At 33.2% G+C, this 24705-nt stretch overlaps 1 protein-coding gene across 2 annotated transcripts in view; it reads right to left on the bottom strand.

The window, feature by feature from the left end:
• The window catches only part of LOC126755090 (glutaminase liver isoform, mitochondrial), a 66922-nt gene that overhangs the window by 31761 nt on the left and 10456 nt on the right, over positions 1-24705 (bottom strand). For both annotated transcript variants that reach the window (XM_050467408.1, XM_050467409.1), the window contains exon 2: positions 443-543. In XM_050467408.1, the coding sequence (XP_050323365.1) occupies positions 443-543 (101 nt within the window). The remainder of the gene's footprint in view (positions 1-442; positions 544-24705) is intronic.

Genomic DNA, 24705 nt, shown 5'->3' with positions numbered 1-24705 from the left:
TTATGTACAATTTATATAACCCTACTGAGCAGTGAAGGGTTTGAGGACAAAAATCGGTAACGGTAGACATTCAGCGTGACGTCACAGCACCACTGTCACCAAGAAAACATTATATTAATAATAATTCGCACACCAAACGACAAACAATTTGAAAGCAAGCAAAAAAAAATAAGAAATATAACACAATAACAAAAAAATATTAACAAAGTTTAGCATATTTTTTGAAACTGCAAAATTAGTTGCTTTATGCGCTTTAAAACAGTTTTTGTTGTATTAGCTAAAGCTTTGTTTATTCATAAATTAGTATTAAACGAAACTGATATTTGTTGTGCTTTGTAAACCCAACAAAAATATTAGGTGTTATACAAGGTTCTGAATCCTTTTTTTATATATATTTATTTATATATATGTATGTGTGTATATGCATATGTAGTATATTTACCGCATGCCGTCATCTCTGCCGGGAGTGTGGCTGGTATCGTAAAAGGACAATTTCCGATTGGCAAACACTAGATTTAACAATGGAGCGGCGCGTAGGCGTTTCTGCAAAAACACAACAGAGGAAATTACAATAATGATTAATTGAAATTTGATATCAAAAAATATATAAATATACATACATACATATGTACTTATACATATATAGAATATAAAAATAATAAGATATGAGAACCGTCCTAGAAAGACTTGGTATTGGATTAGTGATATATTTCATGACATGTGTATGTATGTACTTATGCTTGTCTATGTCTGTCTATGACGCAGCAGGAAATTGCTTATGCTTTCCTTATTTTCTCTTCTCTCAACCTCTCATTTGCTTTTCTTGCTCATTCCTTGTAATTTGTGAAATGAGCAAAAGTGTTCCGAGTCGCGCCCTGTCTAAGCCGCTTACCGATTACTGTAATTTGTGCACATTGCCAACAGAGGTTAAATGTCAAATAGGTCATCGTCACCGTCTAGCAGCTTTGTAATGCGCGTAAAAAAAAGATAAAGATAAAGATAAAGATAAAGATAAAGATAAAGATAAAGATAAAGATAAAGATAAAGCTAAAGATAAAGATAAAGATAAAGATAAAGATAAAGATAAAGATAAAGATAAAGATAAAGATAAAGATAAAGATAAAGATAAAGATAAAGATAAAGATAAAGATAAAGATAAAGATAAAGATAAAGATAAAGATAAAGATAAAGATAAAGATAAAGATAAAGATAAAGATAAAGATAAAGATAGAGATAGAGATAAATATAAATATAAATATAAAGATAAATTAAATAAAAAGATAAAGAGAAAGATAAAGTTAAAGATATGGATAAAGAAAGAGATAAAGATAAAAATAAATTAAAGATAACGATAAAGATAAAAATATAGATAAAGATAAAGGGAAAGATAAAGTTAAAGATAAATATAAAGATAAAAATAAATTAAAGATAACGATAAAGATAAAGATAAAAGTAAAGATATAAATAAAGATATACATAAATAAAGATTAAGATGAAGTTGAATATAAAGTTAAATCAAAAGATAAAGATAAAAAACACAAAAACTCCGACATTTGATTTTATTACATAAATGTTGAGGTTATGTAAAAAGATGTTAATACAAAAGTTGTCGATCTTTGTATTGCCTACAAATTTACCATATAACTTTTTTACATAAATCTCATTAATATTCTCCTCATTTTTATTATTTTATCTTTCCTTTCCAATGGGTTTCATCGAACTATGAATTTCTTTCAATTTTTACCATTTTTAAGCTCTTCTGAACTGGTCTATTACCCAAATTTATAATATACATATGTACATGTAAGGCTCTCTTTAAATGACCAATTGAAAGAGCGAGTGCAAGTTAGTTAAACAAAATTTATTTAACTAAGTTAACAACTCCCCTAATCTGTCCATAGTCCTCAGTCAGAGATCTCAGTCAAATGGCGCAAACTCCTTTTAATTCTGTACATAAAAAAATATGCAAACCTCTTTCATTTATACCAGTTTTTTGTACGATTCGCTAAATATATCAGAATATCGGTAACGGTATAAAATAGTTCCATATACTATGTTGAAGAAGAAATTCTCAAAACCCTTAAAACGCTATAAGAAAGTGGCTTATTTAACAATTGCTTTAAACTGTTCTGAAACTATAATTTTTGTCCGGTAGAGATCTCAGTATAATGATATAAGCCCATTAGAATTCTGTATCTACAAGATTATGCCAATATTTTTCATTTATACCAGTTGTTTGTTCGATTCGTCACTGAACAAAGCTTATGGAATTTCACCAGTTGCTGATTAAGAAATCTGCATGCAGAATATCAAAAAATGGTTCATTGTATTTTGGAGTAGACACCGGAAATATTTCTAGGAGTTTTCTGTTTAAATTACAAAAACCAAAGAAAAATTTTAAGAACACTAATCGGGATTTCAGGAGTATTACAACTGATATGACTCCAAGCAGGAGGGCATAACAGTAAAATTTTTTTTTATAGGGAACATAAGTTTAGAATTCCGTTTTAGATACTTGTGCAAGACTTTCTTCCAAGTTTAGCAGCTCTTGTGGAGTAGAACTTTAGTTTCATAATAGTTTCACGCAGTCTATGAATTTGAAGAGAAGTAAGTGTGACATTAGCTGCCGACGTCCAAAAAGTTTACCTATACTACATATACTATATATTTCCATTCTCTGTCATCCTCATATCGCTTGAAATCATCTTCACGCTCACTGCCAATTAGTTTGCTGTCCAACAATTAACTTAATTTGTCTATCATTCTTTTATCATTTTGCAATAACACCAATAATGAATCGATAAAGTCATCACATCAGACGGACGCTATTGTGTGCCGTCATGAGTGAGTAGTAAAGTGTTAGAGAATATGATAGAAGGCAGCAGGAATTGTATCATACATATATACATTGCATCTATCTATATACATATATATACATTGATACATTATATACATATACATATATAATATATACATACTTATGTATAGTACAAATGTAAACACAAGCAACAACAATGCAACATTGTTCGACATTGAGTTATTAAGACAAAATAAGGCGAAAAAAAGTATTGGCAAAAATTGGCATAACGGTTTCATGAGCATTCACTTATTATGTATGTATGTATATGTACAGTTTTTGTATGCCTGTGAAGCATCTACATGTATTCCGTATACGTTTTGACCTTCATTTGCTTGCTTAATTTCGCCTGGCGGAAATGAAAATAAAATTCAAGCCGAAGGGCAATAAAAACGTATACATTCTATTCCTATATATCAGTAAAAATTAAAGTGTTACTGGAAAAATTTAAAAGATAATTAAAAGATTAAGTAAAGGATACACAATCATAGTCATGGCGTTCTATCATTTGATAGGTTGTGAGTTTTAAAACCGATTAGTAAACTCTTTCAAACCATTGAGAAGCAACAACAGAACACAGGAATTTTCTATTCTTTTTATTTACTTAGGTACAAAACTATTTTAGGTAGATGAAAATCTTAAGACCCAGCATTCATTATAGTAGAGAAGAAAATATAGCAGGACTGACGTATGGAACGATTTGGAGCATTTTACATCGAGATCTTAAATTGAAAGCGTACAAAATAGCGCCTGTGGAAGAACTGAAGCCGCTCGCTTTACCCAAGCGACATCGCTTCGCTCTGTGGGCTCTTGAAAGTTCCAAGAAGATCTGACGTTTTCGAGCCGAATTTTAATCAATGATGACGCTCATTTCTGGCTTAGAACAAGCGAAATTGCCGCATTTGGGACGAAGAGCATTCTGAAGAGATTCAAAAGCTGCCAAGTCATTCAGAAAAAACAACGGTTTGGTGTGGTTTGTAGGCCGGTGGCATCATCGGTTCATATTTCTTCAAAAAAGAAGCCGGTAAGAACGTAACCGTCAATGGTGACCGTTATCGCGCCGTGATAACCGACAATTTGATGTCTGAAAGTGAAGCTCGTGATCTCAGTGACTTTTGGTTTCAACAAGACGGCGCCGCCACTTCCCACACATCGCATCCATTAATGAATTCATTGAGAAAACACTTCAGTAAGCAGATAATTTCACGTTTTAGGCCGATCGATTGGCCACTAAGATCGTGTGATATCACACCATTAGACTATTTCCTGTGATGATATGTAAAATCTAAATTCTATACGGACAATGCCGCTTCGATTGAGGCCTTAGAGCGAAACATCACTCGTGTCATTCGCCAGTTACCAGTCGAAATGCTCGAACAAGTCATCGAAAATGGACTCAACAAATGGAACATCTGAGACCTAGTCACGGCCAATATTTCAAAGAGATAATCTTCAGAACATAAATGAATAGAATGTTCAAAGAGATAATAAACATTCATCATTAAATGAAGTTTAAGAATGTTAGTATTCGTTGTAAAAATTATTTGTAAATAAACCTAAAATTGTGAAATTCTTAAAAACCGGATAGAAATCCGCTTTATTGAGTGCTCTAAAAGAGATTAGAAATATTCAATTGGTTACTAAGTACTCGAGCGAACAAGCTGATTTATTATCTCTTACGGATATACATAAGTACATATGTACTTTGGCAGGTTTTCGGAGTAAAGTCCCTCAACAAGTTCTTTCTTGTGCTAATTTCAGTCATTGCCAAATTTCGCCACCTGCTCTATGATTCGTTTTTCTTTTGCATTTGGCAAAAATAGCACAAGGTATCGAAAATGTGTGACTTAATATAATATTTATCTTCAGTTGACATCAGTAAACAGCTACTAAGTGTTCTACGAGTTCTGCGAGTAGCACGTCGTGATAAATGAAATGAATAATGAATGGATTTCGCAAACGATGAATGAGGTTTTAATCTGCAAACATACGTATGTATGTATATATCTATGTAATTATAAAAAATATAGTCAAATTCTTGGAAGTCCTTAACTGACTATTCTTCAAAAATCTCTCTATGCTTTAAAGTGTAAAATATTTATCTGCGGTGCGTAGTTAGACCCGCTTCTGTGTGTCGATTTATGACCCGACTACAAAACAAAATATAAATAACAACAAATAATACAACAAATGCAGCGCGTAGATGCAAAGTCATGTCTAAATGTCAATGTCAAGAGCTGCACAAAAGATTTATTTGAATTTTTTATATTCACATTGTTTTCAACTTGTCAAAATACCCAAAAAACAACGACAGAAATATAAATGTCACAGCTGAATGCATAAGTTTTTAAACAAATGTGCAAAGAGCAAAGTGTAAAGTGCATTAATTTGTATATACAGGGTTCTGCATTAGCGACAGTTGACACTAAGTCTTAGAGAAATGGACATTATTAAAAAAAGAACGTGAAAAAACGTTAACTTCCGATTCAAGGGAAGCAGCAATGCCCTTCACAAATACAAATCATAATATTTTGACTGGTATGACAGCTATAAGCTATATTTGGCCAATCTGAACAATTTCTTCACAGATTGCACCGCTGCCTTCGACATCAGTCCATGCCAAATGTCGCGAAGATATATCGTCAAATAAAAAAAAGTGTTCCAAACAAGCACTTGTTTCCGATAGTTCAGTTTGTATGTCAGCTATATGTTATAGTGATCCAATTTGAATAATTTCTTCAGAGTTTTAGAACGTTGCCTAAGCCAATAATTCCACCGGAATTTCATGAAGATATATCACCAAATAAAAAAGGTTTCCGCACAAGAATTTTATTTTGATCGTTCAGTATATATGGAAGCATTATGTCATGGCAGTCCGATATCGGTGGTTCTGACAAATGAATAGCTTCCTGTAGAGAAAAGGACATTGTAACATTCCAGATCGATATCTCAAAGCTGAGAGACTAGTTCGCGTATATACAAACACCTAATAATGTTGCTCAAAACATCGTATGATTTTGAAGAAAAGTGCTGCAGAGTCGCTTCGAATGCTTGACGAGGCATATAGTGAGCATACTCTATCAGAAGCAACCTGCAAGAGATGGTTTCAACGGTTCAGAGATTTTGATTTTGATGTGAGAAATGAAGAACGTTGAAGACCTACAAACAAGTTTGAAGCAATATTGGATGAAGATGATGCTTTGTGTCAAAAGCAAATGTTATCCAGCGAAGTATTGTACAGAAGACAATTTCCAGGCCGTTTGAAAGCTATGGTAAAGATCCAAAAGTATGGAAAGACAAATGGAAACCCGAAAAAAGCTTGTGAAATTTCGCTTCAAAGACACGAAAAAAAATCTGTTTTGCATCGAACTGTCACTGGCAATATAAAATTGATTTGTTTTTAAGAATACTTAACGGAGCAAACCGTGGATTAATCCGGGACGACCATTAACAACGACTGCCAAAACCGATCGATTCAGTTAGAACGCAATGCTTTGTTTTTTGGTGTAATCAGAAGAGTATGGTATATCATGAGCTTCTTAAAACTGGTGAAACTGCTAATGCTAATGACTACAGACAACATAGGCAACATATTATCAATTTGAACAATGCATTAATCTAAAAACGAACATAATGGGCCAGAAGAGACGGCAAAGTAATTTTGTTACACGACAATGCACCTGCACACAAAGCAAAATCGATTCAGGATACAATCAGAGTACTTGGCTAGGAGCTGCTACCCTACTCGCCGTATTCAATAGACCTAGCGCCTTCCGATTTCAATTTGTTTTCATCGATGGTACCTGCATTGGTTGAGCAGCACTTGGATTGCTACGCAGAAGTCGAAAATTGGGTAACTGATTGTTGTTTCGAAAGGCGAACATTGTGTAAGTTTTTTTGATATTAACTATTTGTATACCCTGAACAGGGTATATTAAGTTTGCCACGAAGTTTGCAACACCCAAAAGGAAGCGTCGGAGACCCTATAAAGTATATTTATAAATGATCAGTATGTTGAGCTGAATCGATTTAGCCATGTCTGACTGACTGTCTGTCAGACTGTATGTATGCGAACTAGTCCCTCAGTTTTTAAGATTTCGTTTTGAAATTTTGCCAAACGTCATTTTCTCTTCAAGAAGCTGCTCATTTGTCGGAACTGCTGATATCGGACCACTATAACATATAGCTGCCAAACAAACTGAACGATCGGAATCAAGTTTTGTATGGAAAACTTTCACATTTGACAACGTATCTTCACGAAAGTTGGCACAGGTTATTTTCTAAGGCAACAATGTAATGTCCGAAGAAATTGTTCAGATCGGCCCACTACAGCATATAGTTGCCATACAAACCGAACGATCGAAATCAAGGGCTTGTATGGAAAACTTTCGCATTTGACGTGGTATCGTCACGAAATTTGACATGGATTACTGCTTAAGGTAATAACATAATCTCCGAAGAAATTGATCAGATCGGTTAACTATAGCATATAGCTGCCATACAAACTGAACATGTAGTTAATAAAAGAAATGCACCTGGGAAGGGTATATTAGCTTCGCTGCAGCCGAAGTTAACGTTTTTTCTTGTTTTTTTTAGTTTCTAAATATAATATCAATAAAACTTTTACCTCTAGCTAATAGCCATCCATATTGAAATCCCCTTTATCTACATAAATATGTATGTATGTATTTGCCTGGATGTCCGTGTGTGTTAGTTGTTGTTTGCAATAAATACCGAACCTAATGATCACGAGACTATATTATATATGTATGTATATATATGTTTATATATGTATATGTGTTTGCATGTTTGTGTACATAATTACAAGTGCTAAGCAAAGGTGTCAAAATCTCTTCTTCGCGGCTGCTGAGAGTTGTCTAAACAAATAACAGCTGCTTTTGCCAAAATTAGGCAGTTTCGAAAGAGCAAATACAAGAAATATTTACAAAAATATTTGCACAAATACACATACATACATAGTAGCTATCTACATACTGCATTTAAGCACAGAGGCGCATGTAAAAGTTATTTTTCTGGAAGTTGTTGGGCTTTGAGCAAATAATTGAAGCGCAAATATTTTCTGAAAATGCCACATACTTTTATATATACATATATATACATACATATACATATACATATATTTATTATACATGCCTGTGTACATAATATGAAATCCAGAGCGCTCACATGTCTCAAAGTAAATAAATAGTTGTATTAGTGTTTGTGTGGAAGGGGCGTGCTGCCCACTTGCAGTTGTTGTTTTCTTAAAATCGCAACTTTTTTCTGTTATATCTACAATAACGCGTTTGTTTTTGTTATTGTAGCTTTTAATTTTTGGCACACATGCTTAACAGTCACTTGCTCCATTTCATTTGGCGGGGCACCCGACAGTTGTTGCCCCACAAATATGAGTTCTCTCGAATTCTTAAATAGTTTTCGTTGGTTTTTGTTGCTTTTCCCTTTTGGTTGTTTTTGTTTATTTTTTATTTATTTTTATTTTTGGCGTTCATTTTGATCACGTTTCTGCATTTGATTTTAAGTTCGTGTGTGTGTTTTTGCGGTTTGGCCATTTGCAGACCACTTGGCATGTTGCTAAGTCGAGCATTGGACATTAACTTAAATAAATGCATACATACATACATATGTATGTATATACATATACACGTACAGGCATGTATACATATATATTTGTATGATAAATTTTGTGTAGAATTGATGTTAGGCGATCAACAAAATCTTACCTCGTGCTTTTGACACACAAAGCCCCTGCAAGACCGGCATATGACACACAAGCACAGATACAAGATACATACAAATATAACTTTGCTATAAAAATATAGTATTTATGGGCAAATTAAAACACCGCCATTGTATGTACATACACATTTTTGTTTTTCATAAATACACCGTTACGTTCGAGTGCACCGGAAATGGCGCAAATTATAAAATAGAAAGATAATTAAAGAGAGGAAAATAGGAGAAACAAGCATATGTGTATGTGTGTATGTGTACAGACATGCTTACAATCACTTGTAATACATACATATGTACATATGTATATGTATATTTCTAATTATTTGCAGTTCTTAGTCTCTTGTTGTTGATTCAAGCAAAGCACATATGGGCACAATTCATTTTGCTTTCAACCCAACTAGCATTTAGCCACACACCATTAACCATTAACTAACCGAGTGCTGACACGAAACATGTATTTCCTATGCCAAGTAAATTTAAAGATGCTGCTTTTTCTATTTGGGTTTATTTTTAAATATTTATAGTTGTATTTATTTTTGTAACTTTTATATTTACAACTAATTGGTATTTGCGAACAGGTGGCAACGTCAACTTTTTGATTTATTTGTTTCAGAAATTTTTCTTGAAAACCACTTTGTTGAACAACATGAGGTAGTTCTAGACTGATATGAATATAAATAATGCAGAAGTGTGGCAACGCCAGCATAAAGTATACATAAATGAAAACTTAAGAAATTATTTTAAATTCTTTATCTATATTTTAATAAATTTCTTAACAAATTTTGTTAGTTAGGGTATTTTTTATTTCAAAACAGTTGGCAACTCTGTTAAAGAAAATTGTTCGCAAAAATTTTGCTAGCCAATTTCCATTAGTTTATATATATTTTACTGAAATTTCTAACTAATTCATTTAGTTTTGATGTCATTTTATTTGAAATCAGGTGGCAACACTACTTAATAAAAATTGTTCGAAAAAATCTTGCTAGCCAAACTCCATTAGTTGAAAGAAAGATTTACTTGTAGTCAGGTGGCAACACTGTTTAATAAGATATAATAAACTGTATTTATTTTAATTTTAAAAATTTATCCATAGCTTATCGAAATTTTGAACTAACTTCTTTGGTTTGCATATTTATTTATTCCAAATCAGGTGGCAACTTTGTTAAATGAAATTGTCCAAAAATCCTGCTAGCTAGTTTCCATTAGTTTAAATAAGGTTTTATTTGTAGTGAGGTGGCAACACTGTTTAATAAGCTATAATATTATATATGTACATACATACATATGTATATACATAAGCAACAGCTTATTAAAATATCTTTAATCTTAACTGTAGCTAACTAGAACTAATTTCACTAGTTTACATAATTATTTATTTAAAATCAGGTGGCAACACTGTTTTATAAAAAAATTTTCCGAAAAAATCTTGTTAATAATATTCAATGGTTCAAAAATTTTTTTATTTTATGTCAAGTGGCAACTCTGTCGAAAAAATTAAAAAAAAAAAACGCTATACAAATAACATTTCTTTAAATAACAATGTGATCTCGCAATAATTTTCATATTGTTTTAAATCCTATCTATCACATGTGGCAACGTTTCACATTTGGTATAAACAATCTCCAATTAAAAATCTTTCAAACAAAGTTATAAATCTGATCAAGTAAATCTTACGTGATTTTTGCAAAAATCTTGATAAAAATCTTTGTTGGTTCAAAAAAAAATTATTTTACGCCAAGTGGCAACTTTGTTTAGTAAAAGTTTTTCAAAAACACCTTCCAAATAATATTTCTTCAAATACAAATTAATCTCGCAATAATTTTCCTAATTTTTTAAATCCTATCTACCACATATGGCAACGTCTTACATTTTGTTAAAAAATTCATTTATGAAAAACAATTAAAAACCTTTCAAACTATTTCAAAAATTTATATATCCACACAAAAGAATTTTGTGTGATGAAAGCTCAAAAAAGTTTATTAATATTTTAAAAAACCGTTAAACAATTCATAAAAATGGTTTTCGAAACTTCCGATTTTTGAACATATACTATATGTATGTATTGCAACCAGAGGTTTCGTAGTCCATACTCTCAGCAATAACGAATTCTTTAAGTGGCGCCTTCACCAGCAGATAAGTTTATGAATCGAACACTCGTCAAATATAGTGTATTTACTGGCAAGAGAAAGGAGGAACCAAGGAATAGATGTCGTTAAACCGGTTAGGAACCTAGACAAATAAGCTTTGACAAATTTAAATTTTGCCTTCAGCATCTCTCTGATTTGTAGAAATATGTCACCTAAGTTCAGAAGATATTAGAAAGCAATTGAGTACTGAAGGTTTTTAGATATTTTTGAGAATGTTTCACAAAAACTGTTTAGAAGTTTAACTGTAAGTGAAAGCTTTGTAAAAAATATAAATTGGTTTTATAATTATTTTTCGAAAAGCGTTTCTGAAATCATTTAAATATCCAAACAAATGTAAATTATGAGTCACTCGCCTCGAGTTCATTCTACAACCCATAAATATCACTTGCCTTGTGCGAAGCATATTTTTCAAATGACAGGCTTTTTCACACCTCTCTGACAACTTTGAATAATTGTCTATTTATGTACTTAGTTATACATATATATATGTACCCCGGTTTCGCACAACATCACTTTGCAGTCTAAACAATTTACACAAGGGTAAAAATAGATCACTCGAGCGCTCTGTTTGGTTTCATTGTTTTAAATTGCAACGATATTTATATGTACATATTTACTAAATTTTGTTTTATTTGCCACTTAAATAAGTTAATGGAAACTTCATGTTTGTCAAAATAAAAATAAAGGAGAGATTAAAAATTGAGAGATTAAAATATTTAACATCAAGAAACCATAAATGAAGGATGGTCATCTTTGGTCATCCAGAAGTTTATATTTTAATTCTACCAGGATTTGGAATAATTTCTCATATTATTAGTCAAGAATCAGGTAAAAAGGAAACTTTCGGATCTCTAGGAATAATTTATGCTATAATACCAATTGGACTTCTAGGATTTATTGTAAGAGCCCACCATATATTCACAGTAGGGATAGATGTAGATACTCGCACAACACCAAAGCTATAATACCCTTCAGAAATTAAAAAAAAAAATTCATATAAGGACCCGATTTTGACCACATATTTTGCATGGTAGCTATATGCTATAGCGGTCCGATTTGATTAATATATTCGGCAAATTGTAGCGTTACTTTGAATCTACAGCAAATTCCATGAAGATAACTTGACAAATAAAAGAGTTTTCGGCCCAAGTGCTTGAGTTTAGTTTATGCTTTAATTGTCCGATAATGACGGTTCCGAGAAAGCATCTTATTGAGAAGAGGATGTGAACAACATTTCAGGCCGATATCAAGAACCTAAAGACTAGTTCGCGTACATACAGGCGAACAGCCAGACAGGCATGGCTGAATTGACTCAGCTCAGGGTCTCTGACGTTGCCTTCTTCTGATATAAATTACGTGGGAAATATAATATACCCTGTTTAGGGTATAAAAATAAATATTTTTGAATGAGTATGACAAAACGTTGACTCAGTTCATATTTACATATGTACTTTGCCTTCAAGGATGGAGTCAGACTTTAGTGAAATATTTAAAGTCAAACATTCCTAATGATCACATGTGGCCTACAGCTAAATGTAGTCATAAAAATGTAAAAATTCTTAAAATTAAAATTTTTTATTAGAAATATCGAATCATTGTATATTTTTTAGAAAATTAGTGTTTACAGACAACTGAAAGTATATGACACATAAATAAAGTCACTACTGTGGAAAAGCAGTTTCTTTTCCAAATGTCTGGGTTAAGTTAATCATGATTTGGGTATATCAAAATCGATCACTATTAACTGCTGTTGTCAAAAACACAAACCTACGAGTGGTATAAAGCCTGCATAAGCGGTCGACAGATCGTTGAAGAGATACCTTCGACCTCTTCAACTGATGAAAATATTTTAAAAATGTAGGATATGGTGCTTGAAATCGTTAGGCAAGTGTTAGAGATATGGCAATTGAGCCCACATCTCTCACGAGTCTATTCGAGTGATTTTGGTGGATATTTTGGATATGAAACGAGTTCTTGCTCGACTCGTCCCGATAAAGCTGAATTTTCTTCAAAAAAAAGTACAGTAATCAGTACTCTTTTGTTGGCCTTGTCCGTGCGAATTCCGATCCCACATTAATGGAGAACATTATATCTGCCGATTACATATGGGTTTATTAGTTTGACATGCAAACAAGTCAACAATCTTCGGAATGAAGGGGAAAAAACGAGCCGAAACCAAAAACACAAGTCACTGCCGCTCAAAAATCAAACTGAGGCTGTGTATTTTTTTCGATATTCGTAGATTGGTGCATTATGAATCTTTTCCGAAGGAACAGACGGTCAATAAGGAGTTCTAATGTAGTAAAAAATGACTTCAATATGCTTCTTGCTCGCTCCGTAGTCCACTTTTAAGAAAATTGTCAAACAACAGCAAAACAAAGCAATTGAGTTGTAATCATCTCAAAAGAGAAAACGGTATAAAGCCTTCGTATTTCATCGTTAAGGGGTTACATGGATTTACGGGTGTCAAAAATCGACTTTTTTATTTCTTATTAAACTACCTTTAGAATATTGTCCTAAATTTTTAAGTCGATCCCAGTAATATTTACGGAGATAAAGCCTTGAGAACATGTGCGCTAAAGGCTAGCTAGGCTACGTGCGCTATCTTTAAACGCGTTTTTCTCGAAACTTTGAACTCGGTTGACAAGATTTCTCGAAAACTACTCAACCGATCTTCATGCAATTACACAGGTCTTTGAGATACAATTCTTAAAGACATGAATGAAAGATTTTTTTCGATTACAACTAATTGAAAGAAACTGTCGCGAAATTTTTAGTTTTTTTTTCTTCGTCCAAGTTCTAAGTCTAAGATTTTAACTAAAACAAATATTTTAGCCAACGTGAGCGCATCTTTTTTCCGAGAGTCACCGGAGATGGCGTTGCAATAGCCTAGTTTAAAATATTTTTTTTTCCAAAATTCTCAGAATTTGTTTGTTAATAATGTACGTTTGTAATAATAAAAAATTTAATAAAATACTTAATTTTTATATGAGAAAAAAATTATTGAAAAAATACTGTTTTACCCGAGAAAACCCATGTAACCCCTTAAAAGATTTGGGAACTAATTGATGTTCATAAAAAATTTATAGAAAAAGGGAAATAAATATGTATATTTCTATATGATTATATCACCTAATATCATTTATACCAGTTGTGAGTTCGATTCGCCACTCACCACCCCCAAGCTGGCGATTTGAGGTTAATTCCTTTCTGTTTTTATGCTAGCTGTATTTATACCCTGAACAGGATTTAAAAATATTTAAATAGAACACATTTTACATAAATTCAAATTCCTACAAATTATATTTTTTGTGTAATTTCATAAAATCATACTTATTCCATCAGAGAGGTTTCTGATTTTTCTACTGACACAAATACTCCTCCACTTGTTCATCGGAAATCATCAAACAAAAACTAGTTTTTGAGACTCACATTCATTAATAACGTTATTCTGTGTTCACAACTCTTAACTTTTCCCCCATTAATACTCAATACAGCAGTACTTATCGATACATACCAGCATAACAAGTTTTTCAAAACTCAATTATTTTTCAACACTTTTTACCACAAGTGTCACAATTGAATATTCAAATAACAATTTTAAAAGTTAATTTGAAATTTAATAATAATTAAAATTATTTAATAATTGTAAATTATAATAATATAAATTGACGGGCTTTTGCAAAGAAATGCGAACTTTGGCAAACGCGAATACATACTGAGTATACCAAAATTTTTTTGGCATTTTCGAAGCGTGCCGAAATGTAAATTTTCATAATTCAACTGCATGTCTGTATGTAATTACATGTTATACGAGTATATGCGGATATGTATGTAAATATATTTACAGGTCAGCGTAATAAACGTATTTACGGTGTATTTGACGCGCAAAACATAACAAAATTTTGGCGCTCACATGTTGAACGCAGTGACAGGAAACAAATAGTTTTGATAATAATCGTCTGGGCATTTTCGAACTTTGTATTGTCCTCAAGAATTATGTAAATGCTATTTTCGGTTTGTTGTTTGTCTTCTCATATTTTTAATAATTTTTGTTTACCTCATTAATAGCGGAAAATACCTATCCTGCTTCGAATCGAAAAGACACACCTTAGAAAGGCAAACATTTTAAAGCTTTCTTTTTTCCATTGTATTGACATCTTCGTAAAACACTGGACTTCACCAGAACCGACATATGTATATGTAAAAGTGATATGTCGGGCATTTCGAGTTTTATGTCATAAGTGTGACAGCTTTTAAAAAAAAAGTTGAATTTTTGGTCGTTTTTGAACTGCCAAAATTCGACTTTTGATGAGATCTAAGAACTGGTAGTCATTGTATGAAGAACTGTATACAAAAATTGGAGAAAAAAATCAAAAATAGTCGGATCTTTTGTCTCCGCATCATCACTAAAGCTAATTTGAAAACTGTGGTTTTGAGAAAAACGCGTTTAAATATAAACTATGTATTTAAGCTGATTGTGACTTTCGACCTTATCTTAGAGAGTTGTTACTTGAAAATAATTTGAGATATCGGTTTAATTAAACTAAATTATAACTAACGGAAAGGAAAAAATCGATTTCTTTAAAGCTCACACCAAATGTGTCCCTTAAATACGCTTTCACTGGCTGTAATTGCTTCTAACAGTCAATCTGCTATTTTTTTAAAGACTTTTCAAATAATGAATCGACTGACAGTTGGGAATATGAAGTATATAATAAGAACTAAACTAAGTTAGAGAGTAGAGGCAATTCGATCTTTATCTTAGCGTAATATAATTCTAGCGATTTCGAAATTTCGATTTCAAGAAAACAAAAAAATATTTCCAGCATGATATATTGTAAGATCCATGAATGATAAATACAATTTTACTCCCCTTTATGTAAACTTTTCATTCAAATTATGAACAAAGTCTTTCTCCCAATTAGTTTAATTTTCTGTTAACGCATAGTTATTTTTCTGTCAAACGCATTATAAAGAAAAGTAACGTTACGAACTGTCGTAATCTTCAGAATTCTAAAATGAGTCATATCTACATCTGAACATAAAGCATATCAGTGTTTAAAACAATGGCCTAATAAAATAAAAGCAAATAATAAAATTTCTGAACTCTTGCGAAGGCTCCTACCAGCTTTCTGTTTTCTGATCGGAGATGACAAGATATAGAATCAGTTCATATATATCTATTTTGACCTCAAGGTTTTCATTTTGTCGTCTCAAACTCATATATTTGATATAATCTGAGCAAAATGTAGTAAGCCGTAATTTTAAAATTCGTAATTAATTCTTCAAAATCTTTGTCGTCCCTTTCAAAGTAATCTCCCGTCGCCCCAATCACTTGTGCCAACGTTTTTTCCAATCCTCGAAACAGTTGTTAAAGTCAATTTCGGGAATAGCCTTAAATGCTCGTAGCAACTCACGTTTTATCTCTTCAAATGACTCATAACGGTTTCCCCGGAGCGGTTGTTTGAGTTTGCTGAAAAGCCAGAAGGCGCACGGAGCTGGATCAGGCGAATACAATGGTTGCGGCACAATATTCATTGAAAATTTGGTGAAAAACTCAAATAGAGTCAATGCAATATCCAACGGTCCATTAACGTGGTGCAAGAACCGAGTTGTCGGTCCATAATTCTGGCCTCTTTTTACAATTAGCTTCGCGCAAACGAAGCATAATACTCAAATAGTACTCCTTGTTAACAGTTTGGCCGGTTGGATGGAATTCGGAATGCACCATGCCTCGATAATCAAAGAATACTGTTTAACCTACTTTTATGAAGTTTTTTTCGGCCACGATATGCGACCTATTGATCGTCTGTTTCCGGGTCATATGGATAGATCCAAGACTCAGCGCCAGTAATAATACGTTTCATGACAACGTGGTAGCCAGGAAGCATTCTTTCATACAATTTAGAGATTTTGGAACTAGTCGTGCTTTAATCTTTCTGATCTTTCAAAATGGCTTTCACTGATACTTTCGATATTCCAGCAATGCCAGTAAGATCTCCGACTGTTAATCGTCGATTATCAAGCACCAATTTCTTTATTATATTGATGTGTTGGGCATCAATTGATATTGATGGCCGTCCTGGACTTTGTTCGTCGTCAACGCATTCTCGACCTGCTCGCGACAAAAGTTTTCACCGGCGTCCTCTTCCAACATTCTGAAGAGTTAGGTACCAGAAATTTGATTTCGCACACAAAATAAATTTTGTTGAATAATTTCACTAATCGTAATAACCGGCGAATGCACTTTATGTAGTTCAGAAAGGCACGTGTATACTAAATACTAATGATTATTTTGATGTGACATTTAGCGCAGATGTCACTGGCAGTCAAACTAACCGAGAAAAAAAAATTCGACGAAAGGGTTCATGTGCGAAATTTAGATGAAAAGTCTTATTATTTTTGCCCACAATAGTTTATAAGAAATTTTATCAGCTTCGTTTCAGATGTTTTGCATTTCATAGAATCATCATCATTAATGGCTTGAGTGAATACTGGTAGTCCTACAGGAAAATAATTATCTTTTCAATATTAATATTCTAAAAGACCATACGACTGAGAGATTTTTATGAATAATATAAAATGTCAGAATCTAAAAAGAAAACTTTTTAAAATGATCTAAACAGATAATGGCCGAGGAAAACATTGCTGAGCACCCACTGAGGCTCCCACTAGCTTTTTAGCTTAGCTTAAGAATGACAACGTGTATCAATTAATATGTGTCTACTAATCTTTTTTAATGTGAGTCATGCCCTTGTTTTAAAAAATAAAAAAAAATATTATATGTATATAAGTGATCATTTCACAATGTTCCTCAATAGCTTTTGAGAATATAATAAATTTTAATACAATAATTTTTTGCTTTGATCACTCGAATAATTAGAAAATTGTGTGCCGCCTTAATTGTCTGCAATAGAATATCATTACGCAATTCATTTTTCACAGACATTCATTTACGCCAAAACCCAAACTATACCATATACATACATGTAAATATATGGTACATACAAAACTAATATTGCAAATCATCAGTGAAAGTGTTCATACAGACAAACATACTTAGCCACATACGCATGTACATATGTTTACAAACACTCATGAAATCAAATTTTGCGCCAATCAACAAAATCGAATTACACACGAGAGTCAACAAGTTTGATTAACGATAAAAAACGAAAAAAAAAACAGTAAAAAGCAGACAGATAACGCCGTATATATGTATGTATGTATGTATGTATGTATATGCGTACAGATGAAATTCGATAACTGTAACTGAAAGTACAACACTTATGCCAAACAATTCAGCTCGTGCCTCGAATATCATAAAACATAAATACGAGAGATTAAGTTTACGTTCGCCATAATGACCTTCAACTAAATGAGGTAAACATTTCTCGGCGAGTAAATAAAATCAGTATACATAGTATGTAGGAGGATAAACACTAAATACCCACTGAAGCATAAAATATGTATAAAGTATCTTCAGTAAGCCAAAGTTTGTGCTGATATAGTTAACTTTGTCTATACCTCCATTTTTTGTAGAAATTATATGAGAACCTGGTTTCAATCAGCAAATGGCGGAATCAAGACTTCTAATAGAGAAGGTAATCGATAAGTTATGGTTTAGCCAAGAATACATATATACATATGTATGTATGTACATATATGCAGTCGTATGTATATGCAGAGATACATATAGCGTTCAGAACCGATCGTAAAACGTCTACTATAATAAAGTGATTTTTTTTTAGATATGCAGCTTTCAGGAAGAAATAAAATGCATTTAATTTATTATTATGGTCAAAAGTTAAACTTTATTATAAAGATAAAGGTTCGCCATTACGCTTAAAAATAATTTCGGAAAAATGGCTCGAATAAATTGCAGTTAAGAGGCCCAATTTCAGACCACTACAGACCACTTTTTGCATCGATTGGGGTATGTAAGCAATAATGAGCCGAATATTCTTTTTCAAGACGTCAATCATCTAGTCCTTATGTATGTAGACAATTGACTTAACATAACGTTACAAAAAATAGTCCCGTGGCGTGAGCTTGCACGATCTTGGAGACCACGCTAAAGGTCCACGACGCGAGATAATGCGCTCACTAAAAGTTCCCTTCAATAAATTGATTGATTCGTTGACTGTGGGATATGTAGAGCTCCATCTTGTTGGAACCGAAGGTCGTACACATTAATATCCTTCAATTTAGGCACGATGGCATTAAGGCAGGGTTCATTTTTGAAAAAATGCAGTGTGACGCACGAATCTACATCTAGTTCTACAAAACCAAAACTTACTTTTATTTTATTTGGCAGACTATTATTCAAGTTTTTTAAACATGAATGATTGAGAAACATGAAAAGAGGGTTTGGATAGTGCAGCGCTACCATGATTTGCAGTCCAGTTCAATTCCAATTCAGACGGAATTTTGGCGGCACTACCACGAGTTGATGGAACATTATGAGGTTGGTAAACATGTTTGCCGAATGTGAAAGTATCGTACGAAGACCCATATGTTCATGTTCAAGAAACAATCGCAGCTGTTGCAGCGCCATTTTAGGCAAATCCAAGAGTTTTGACACTGAACTTTTAGAACACAACAAAACTTGGCGTTAGTCATCATTATTCTTCTTCTTCTTCTTTACTGGCGTAGACACCGCTTACTCGATTATAGCCGAGTTAACAACAGCGAGGCTTGTTGTTCTTTTTCATTGGTACTGTTTTCTACGTGGCGGGTCCCAAACCCAGCGCACAACCCTGTGGAGGGGATGTTTCGCCTTCTCACTTTAGCTCGCCTTCAAACGGATGTTCTTAGGCTACCCAGAGGATACTTGGTGAAAGACCGGAAGTCGTGAGCTGCTTGAGCCATATATAAAAGAAACGTTTCTGGCCACTCCCAAGTGAATGGCGATCAGAGAACTTTCCTCCCTTGCGTGAACTTCTACACATGACTCCATCCTCCAGCCATCATTACAACGGATAATTCATGATGACTTAAACATATTTCTGTACAAAGTTGAAAAACACAAGCCGGTTAAACCATCTAGATTTGTTAAAGATGTTGAATGAGTTTTTTTTACACAGAACTGAGCCGTAGACACATAGCCATACCGATTAATGAGGAGCTCCAACGAAAATTTGAAAACAAATTACTATCAAGAAATTCCACTTTCCACTGATCACCAAGGTCACCTGACCTTGACTGAACACAAGGAAATCTCTGAAGCTGAATGGGTTGGAACCATGAAAATTAGGTGAAAAAAGAAATATTTATGTATAAAGGGTGTTTTAAACTTTAAGCAAGATTTTTGTTCTTGCTTTATAAATACATATTTTACCTGCTTATATTTACTTCTGAAGTTGAATCTCAGATTACTTATCTGAAAGTTTGTGAACAAATCGTATAATGTTGTGTAACAGAAGCAGAAATATATTATATATATATTTTAAAAATAGCTTCCGATTCGAGTGACTCTGCAACAAAAGTAAAGGGGAAAAGTGCTTGCTGTGCCAGTGTTTCCGCCGTGAGAAGAATAATAAAAAGTTGTGAGCATTTGTGAGCAAAAAACGTAAAAAACCGCCTTTAAATGCCAAATGGATCACATGTGTTGGAAAAATTAATAAAAATCGGTTGTGTTTTCGGATGAAAAAAAATTAATTTCGAGGGTCCCAACGGTTTTAACTATTATTTCCATGATCTTACGATAGAGCAACATTTTCTAGCCTGTCGCCATAGCCGCAATGGAAGTGTAATGGTTTGGGAACAACATACAGCAATTATGGAACAATTGAGCTACAGTTTCAAATATCAAAAATTACTGCTCCTTCTTACAAACAAATACTCGAGTGTGCATTTCCGCAATTTTCCAATATTTTTAAATCTATACTCTGGATATACCAACAGGACGATGCTCCGACCCACACCGCAAGTGTACTAAAATCATGGATTACAACTGAAAATGTGAGTTTGTTGAAGTGGTCACCCTATTCTCTTGACCTTAATATAATGGAAAACATTTGGGGTGGATGTCACGTAAGATTTTTGAATTAGGTCGTCAATTCGATGATCGGGAGTCCCTTACACTTGTCTGTGAGCTTCTGCGATATCTAAATGAAGAAACAACTTAAAAATGAAATATTTTCCTATGCAAGTGAATCGGGGTGTATATGCCTCTAGCTACTAGGAGATATTTAAGTCTCGGTGGAATAAATCACTAACTTGGTCAACAAGCAGGCAAACGTGCCAAGAATGGAAGAACTTTAATAGGAATAGGAATGCTAACAGGTCACTGTCTAATTGGCAGACATGCCAGCAGACTGAGAACACCATACACTGACTAATGTAGAAGAACAGACTATCGAACATCTTCTAGGTGAATGATGAATGATGATGAACTACAGATTATAGAAAAGTCGTGTAAGATGAATTTACTTGAGTGTATAGGTTGAAAAGGTGGTTCTTATAAAGCGAGAACACCCTTAATGTCGGTTAGTATTATACTGGCTGCTTTCCCTATAGTTACTACTTTCTGCTCTACTGTGTACTATATACATATGTATGTACATATATCAGCGGTTAAAGCACTAAAAGGAATTTTCTGAGAAAATAATGATCATTTATAACAATTAATATGATAAAATATAACTTTACACGTCAGAAAAGTAAACGTATTAAATTTTTAAAATTATATCACCCAGTCATGTGATCAGAAAACCCGTTCTATTTTAGGTATATATTAATATTCATTATTATTTTGCCAAATTAATCTGCTCAGTTCATAAATCCATAAAAAAAATCTGGGAATTCACACAGATTTTTGCCATATCGACCATACCGATACCTGCCGATGAACATACACAACTGTGATCAATAAATTATTCGCCCGTTTGCTGAATAACTCCAACAAATGCTCGATAAGATTAGACACGTTCGTCTAACACGTAGAGAAACGTGCAGAGTCACTTGACTAATCACTTGATGAATGCTTTACGATTATTTTTTTTTATCACTATACTGTAAATAACGGCATATAATAAGCGAAAAATTAAATTGTGCGCCGTATACCATATAAATTTATTTAATATAGTATATACATATATATTATTACATACGTACCTACGGATCTGAGATTCATCAGATTTTAATACGGTTTGGTATGAATTCACTAAACATTTGCTCATCAATTTTTTTGGAAATGCCAATTGTTGCCAGTTTTTTTTTAACAACAGCTGACTAAATACACACGAAGAAAATGAAAATGTTTGACAAGGCAATGCTTTAGGGGAAACACAAAGGAATTAGAAATGTATATAAACTGAAATATTTGCCTCCCAGCCCAACAAATATGAGCCGAACCGACAAAAACATCAATATGTCCACGTATTTTAATACAAATCTCTATTACCGCCTTCAAAATATGCTTATTTTCAGTCAATACGAGCTTGCAAATTTTCCAAAAACTTGTTATAAGCCTCGACTGAGATGGCCTTCAGCGAATAATTTGTGATGTCTCCAATGGACTCATGTCGCATTCGCCGAAACTGATTTGTGAGTTTCGATAACAGAAAAAAGCCCCATAAGCCAAATCTGAAACAAATTTTTCTGTTTCGAAAACAGAAAAAAGTCCCATGGAGCCAAATCGGAAACAAATTTTTCAGTTTCGACAACAGAAAAATGTCCCAAGCAGCCAAATCTGGCGAATACCGTAGCTGAGTGATGTCTTTTGTTACATGATAGGCCAAAAGTCAGTTACAATCTTGCTTGAATGAGACGGCTTGATACAGATGAAAAATTCATTAATTTTTTTGATCGCAAATCCGGATATTGAATTTATTCACGTGGAGGTCTCAAAATTACAAAGTAGTATTCCTTAATGACCATTTCAACCTGCTGAGCGTATTCATTTGTGAACTAAACAATGGCAATCAATGAAAACAATGAGAATTAATTTGATTTTTGACTGACTTTGTCGTAGTTTTTTGGGTTTGGCCTCATCTTTGGAACGTCATTCGCTAAATTTTTGAAGTTTCGAAGTCATATTCATAAAGCTACGTCTCGTCAGCAGCAATGATGCGTTTGAAGAATTTAAGGAGCCCAGCCACGTTATCAAGCATCTCTCTTGAGACGCCGTTTTTGCAATAGATTTAGGTCTCTTGGTACGAGTCAGGTAGTGGTAGGCTTCATATTCAAAATATTAACCAAAATGCATTCAGTTAACCCATAAAATATGTTGAGATCTTCTGCCAACTCTCCGATACCAAGCCTAAGATTTTTAAGCAACTTCTACGATGTCCACGTCATTAAAAGACTCGCACTAGGAAAGTTTTAGTTAACTTCAAGACTTTCACAGAATACATACTCTTACTATGTCACGGTCACTCAAATAATTGTGTTCGTGATAAAGTACATAGACCTTTTCAGAGACCTAAGACAGTAGTAAGCAAACAGCTTTGAAACACACACTAATTGACATATGAAGATCAAACTTAAGAGGTTTTGTTTTTATAATCTTATTAAAAGAATATAAATTTTCAAGTTGATCCGAGTAGTAGTTTCTGAGATACAGCCCTAAAAACTTGTGCGCTCGAGGCTAGCTAGGCAAAGTGGCCGAGCTTAAAATATTTTTTTCCAAAAATTTCAGAATTTCTTTGTTAATAGTGTATGTTTGTAACAATAAAAAATTCTAATAAAATATTTCATTTTTCATATGAGAAAGAAGTTATTGAAAAAAGATTGCTTTTCACCCGAGGAAACCCATGTAACCCCTTAACAAGAACTGAAAACAAGTTGTGTCAACCCAGGAAAAAAAATTCTCGATTAAATTTGTGGGCGCAGTTCAAATGGATTAGTCCGGGTCAAATTTGATCAGTGGTACGTGTATGCCAAGGTACCTTGCAGTAGATCATGCTGAACTTGTACAAATATGACGAGTTGGTGCGACTATTTTTAGTGTCTATTGTTCTAAGCCAACCGTGTTGTCATCTACAGCCACAGATGTACTCTAAAAGAGACTCTATATTTGCCAAATACACGTTTTTAATATACGTATATACCATATATGGAGATATATGTACGTATGTACTTAGATAAATATACATATGTATGTCTGTTTATTTTTTTGCTTTCTTTTGACTTCTTTCACATTCTTCTTTCTCGAATTGCATTGTTGTGAATTTTTGCCAGCAGTCATAGAATAAATAAATACTAAACTGTTGACACGATGAAGTTTGCTGAAATTGACACATCCACACATATATATTACCATATACATATATATATATGTATATGTATATACATATTTATTAGTGCGGCTTGATTTACATGGATCCAAAAAAACGAAAAAACGCCTATTCGGGAATATTATTCGGTTCATACAGAACAATTTTGTCAAAGATAATATGGCTCTAAAAATGGTTTCGAGTTAGCGATCTTTAGGGATTATAGAAAAATCGTCTTCAGATTTTGAGATATTTGATTGAACTTTAATAAATAAATGCATTTTGATATTTTAATGACTATTTTTAAAAATTGGTCAGATTGGACAACTATAATGTATATATAGCTGGCATACTTCGCCCTATCGCTGATTGGAAACCGTTGTTAGACCTATATTCTCTTATGCAAAGTACTTCAGAATATTCAGTAGACTTCATCAAGACGATTGTAGAGAAAAAGTCGATCCACTCTAATATGTATATGTACATAAGTAGTTGTGAAAAAGCAACCCAACCCCTTCCAGCTCTTTCGCCAACTGAAAGTGTAAACACAATGGCTACGACAGACTGCAGCGGCACGACAGTGAACTGAAAACGTCGTTGTTCATCTTACTACATGTACATTTTGAGAAGCAACAACAACACAATGGCCGGCATGTACACAAAACAACGCAGTTGTCCATTTTGCATGTACACAATTTCGTTGTGGCCATACTAATACCTTTCA

Source organism: Bactrocera neohumeralis, chromosome 4, assembly GCF_024586455.1.
Source record: "Bactrocera neohumeralis isolate Rockhampton chromosome 4, APGP_CSIRO_Bneo_wtdbg2-racon-allhic-juicebox.fasta_v2, whole genome shotgun sequence".
NCBI classification, from domain to species: Eukaryota; Metazoa; Arthropoda; class Insecta; order Diptera; family Tephritidae; genus Bactrocera; species Bactrocera neohumeralis.
This window is presented reverse-complemented; position numbering and strand designations above follow the sequence as displayed.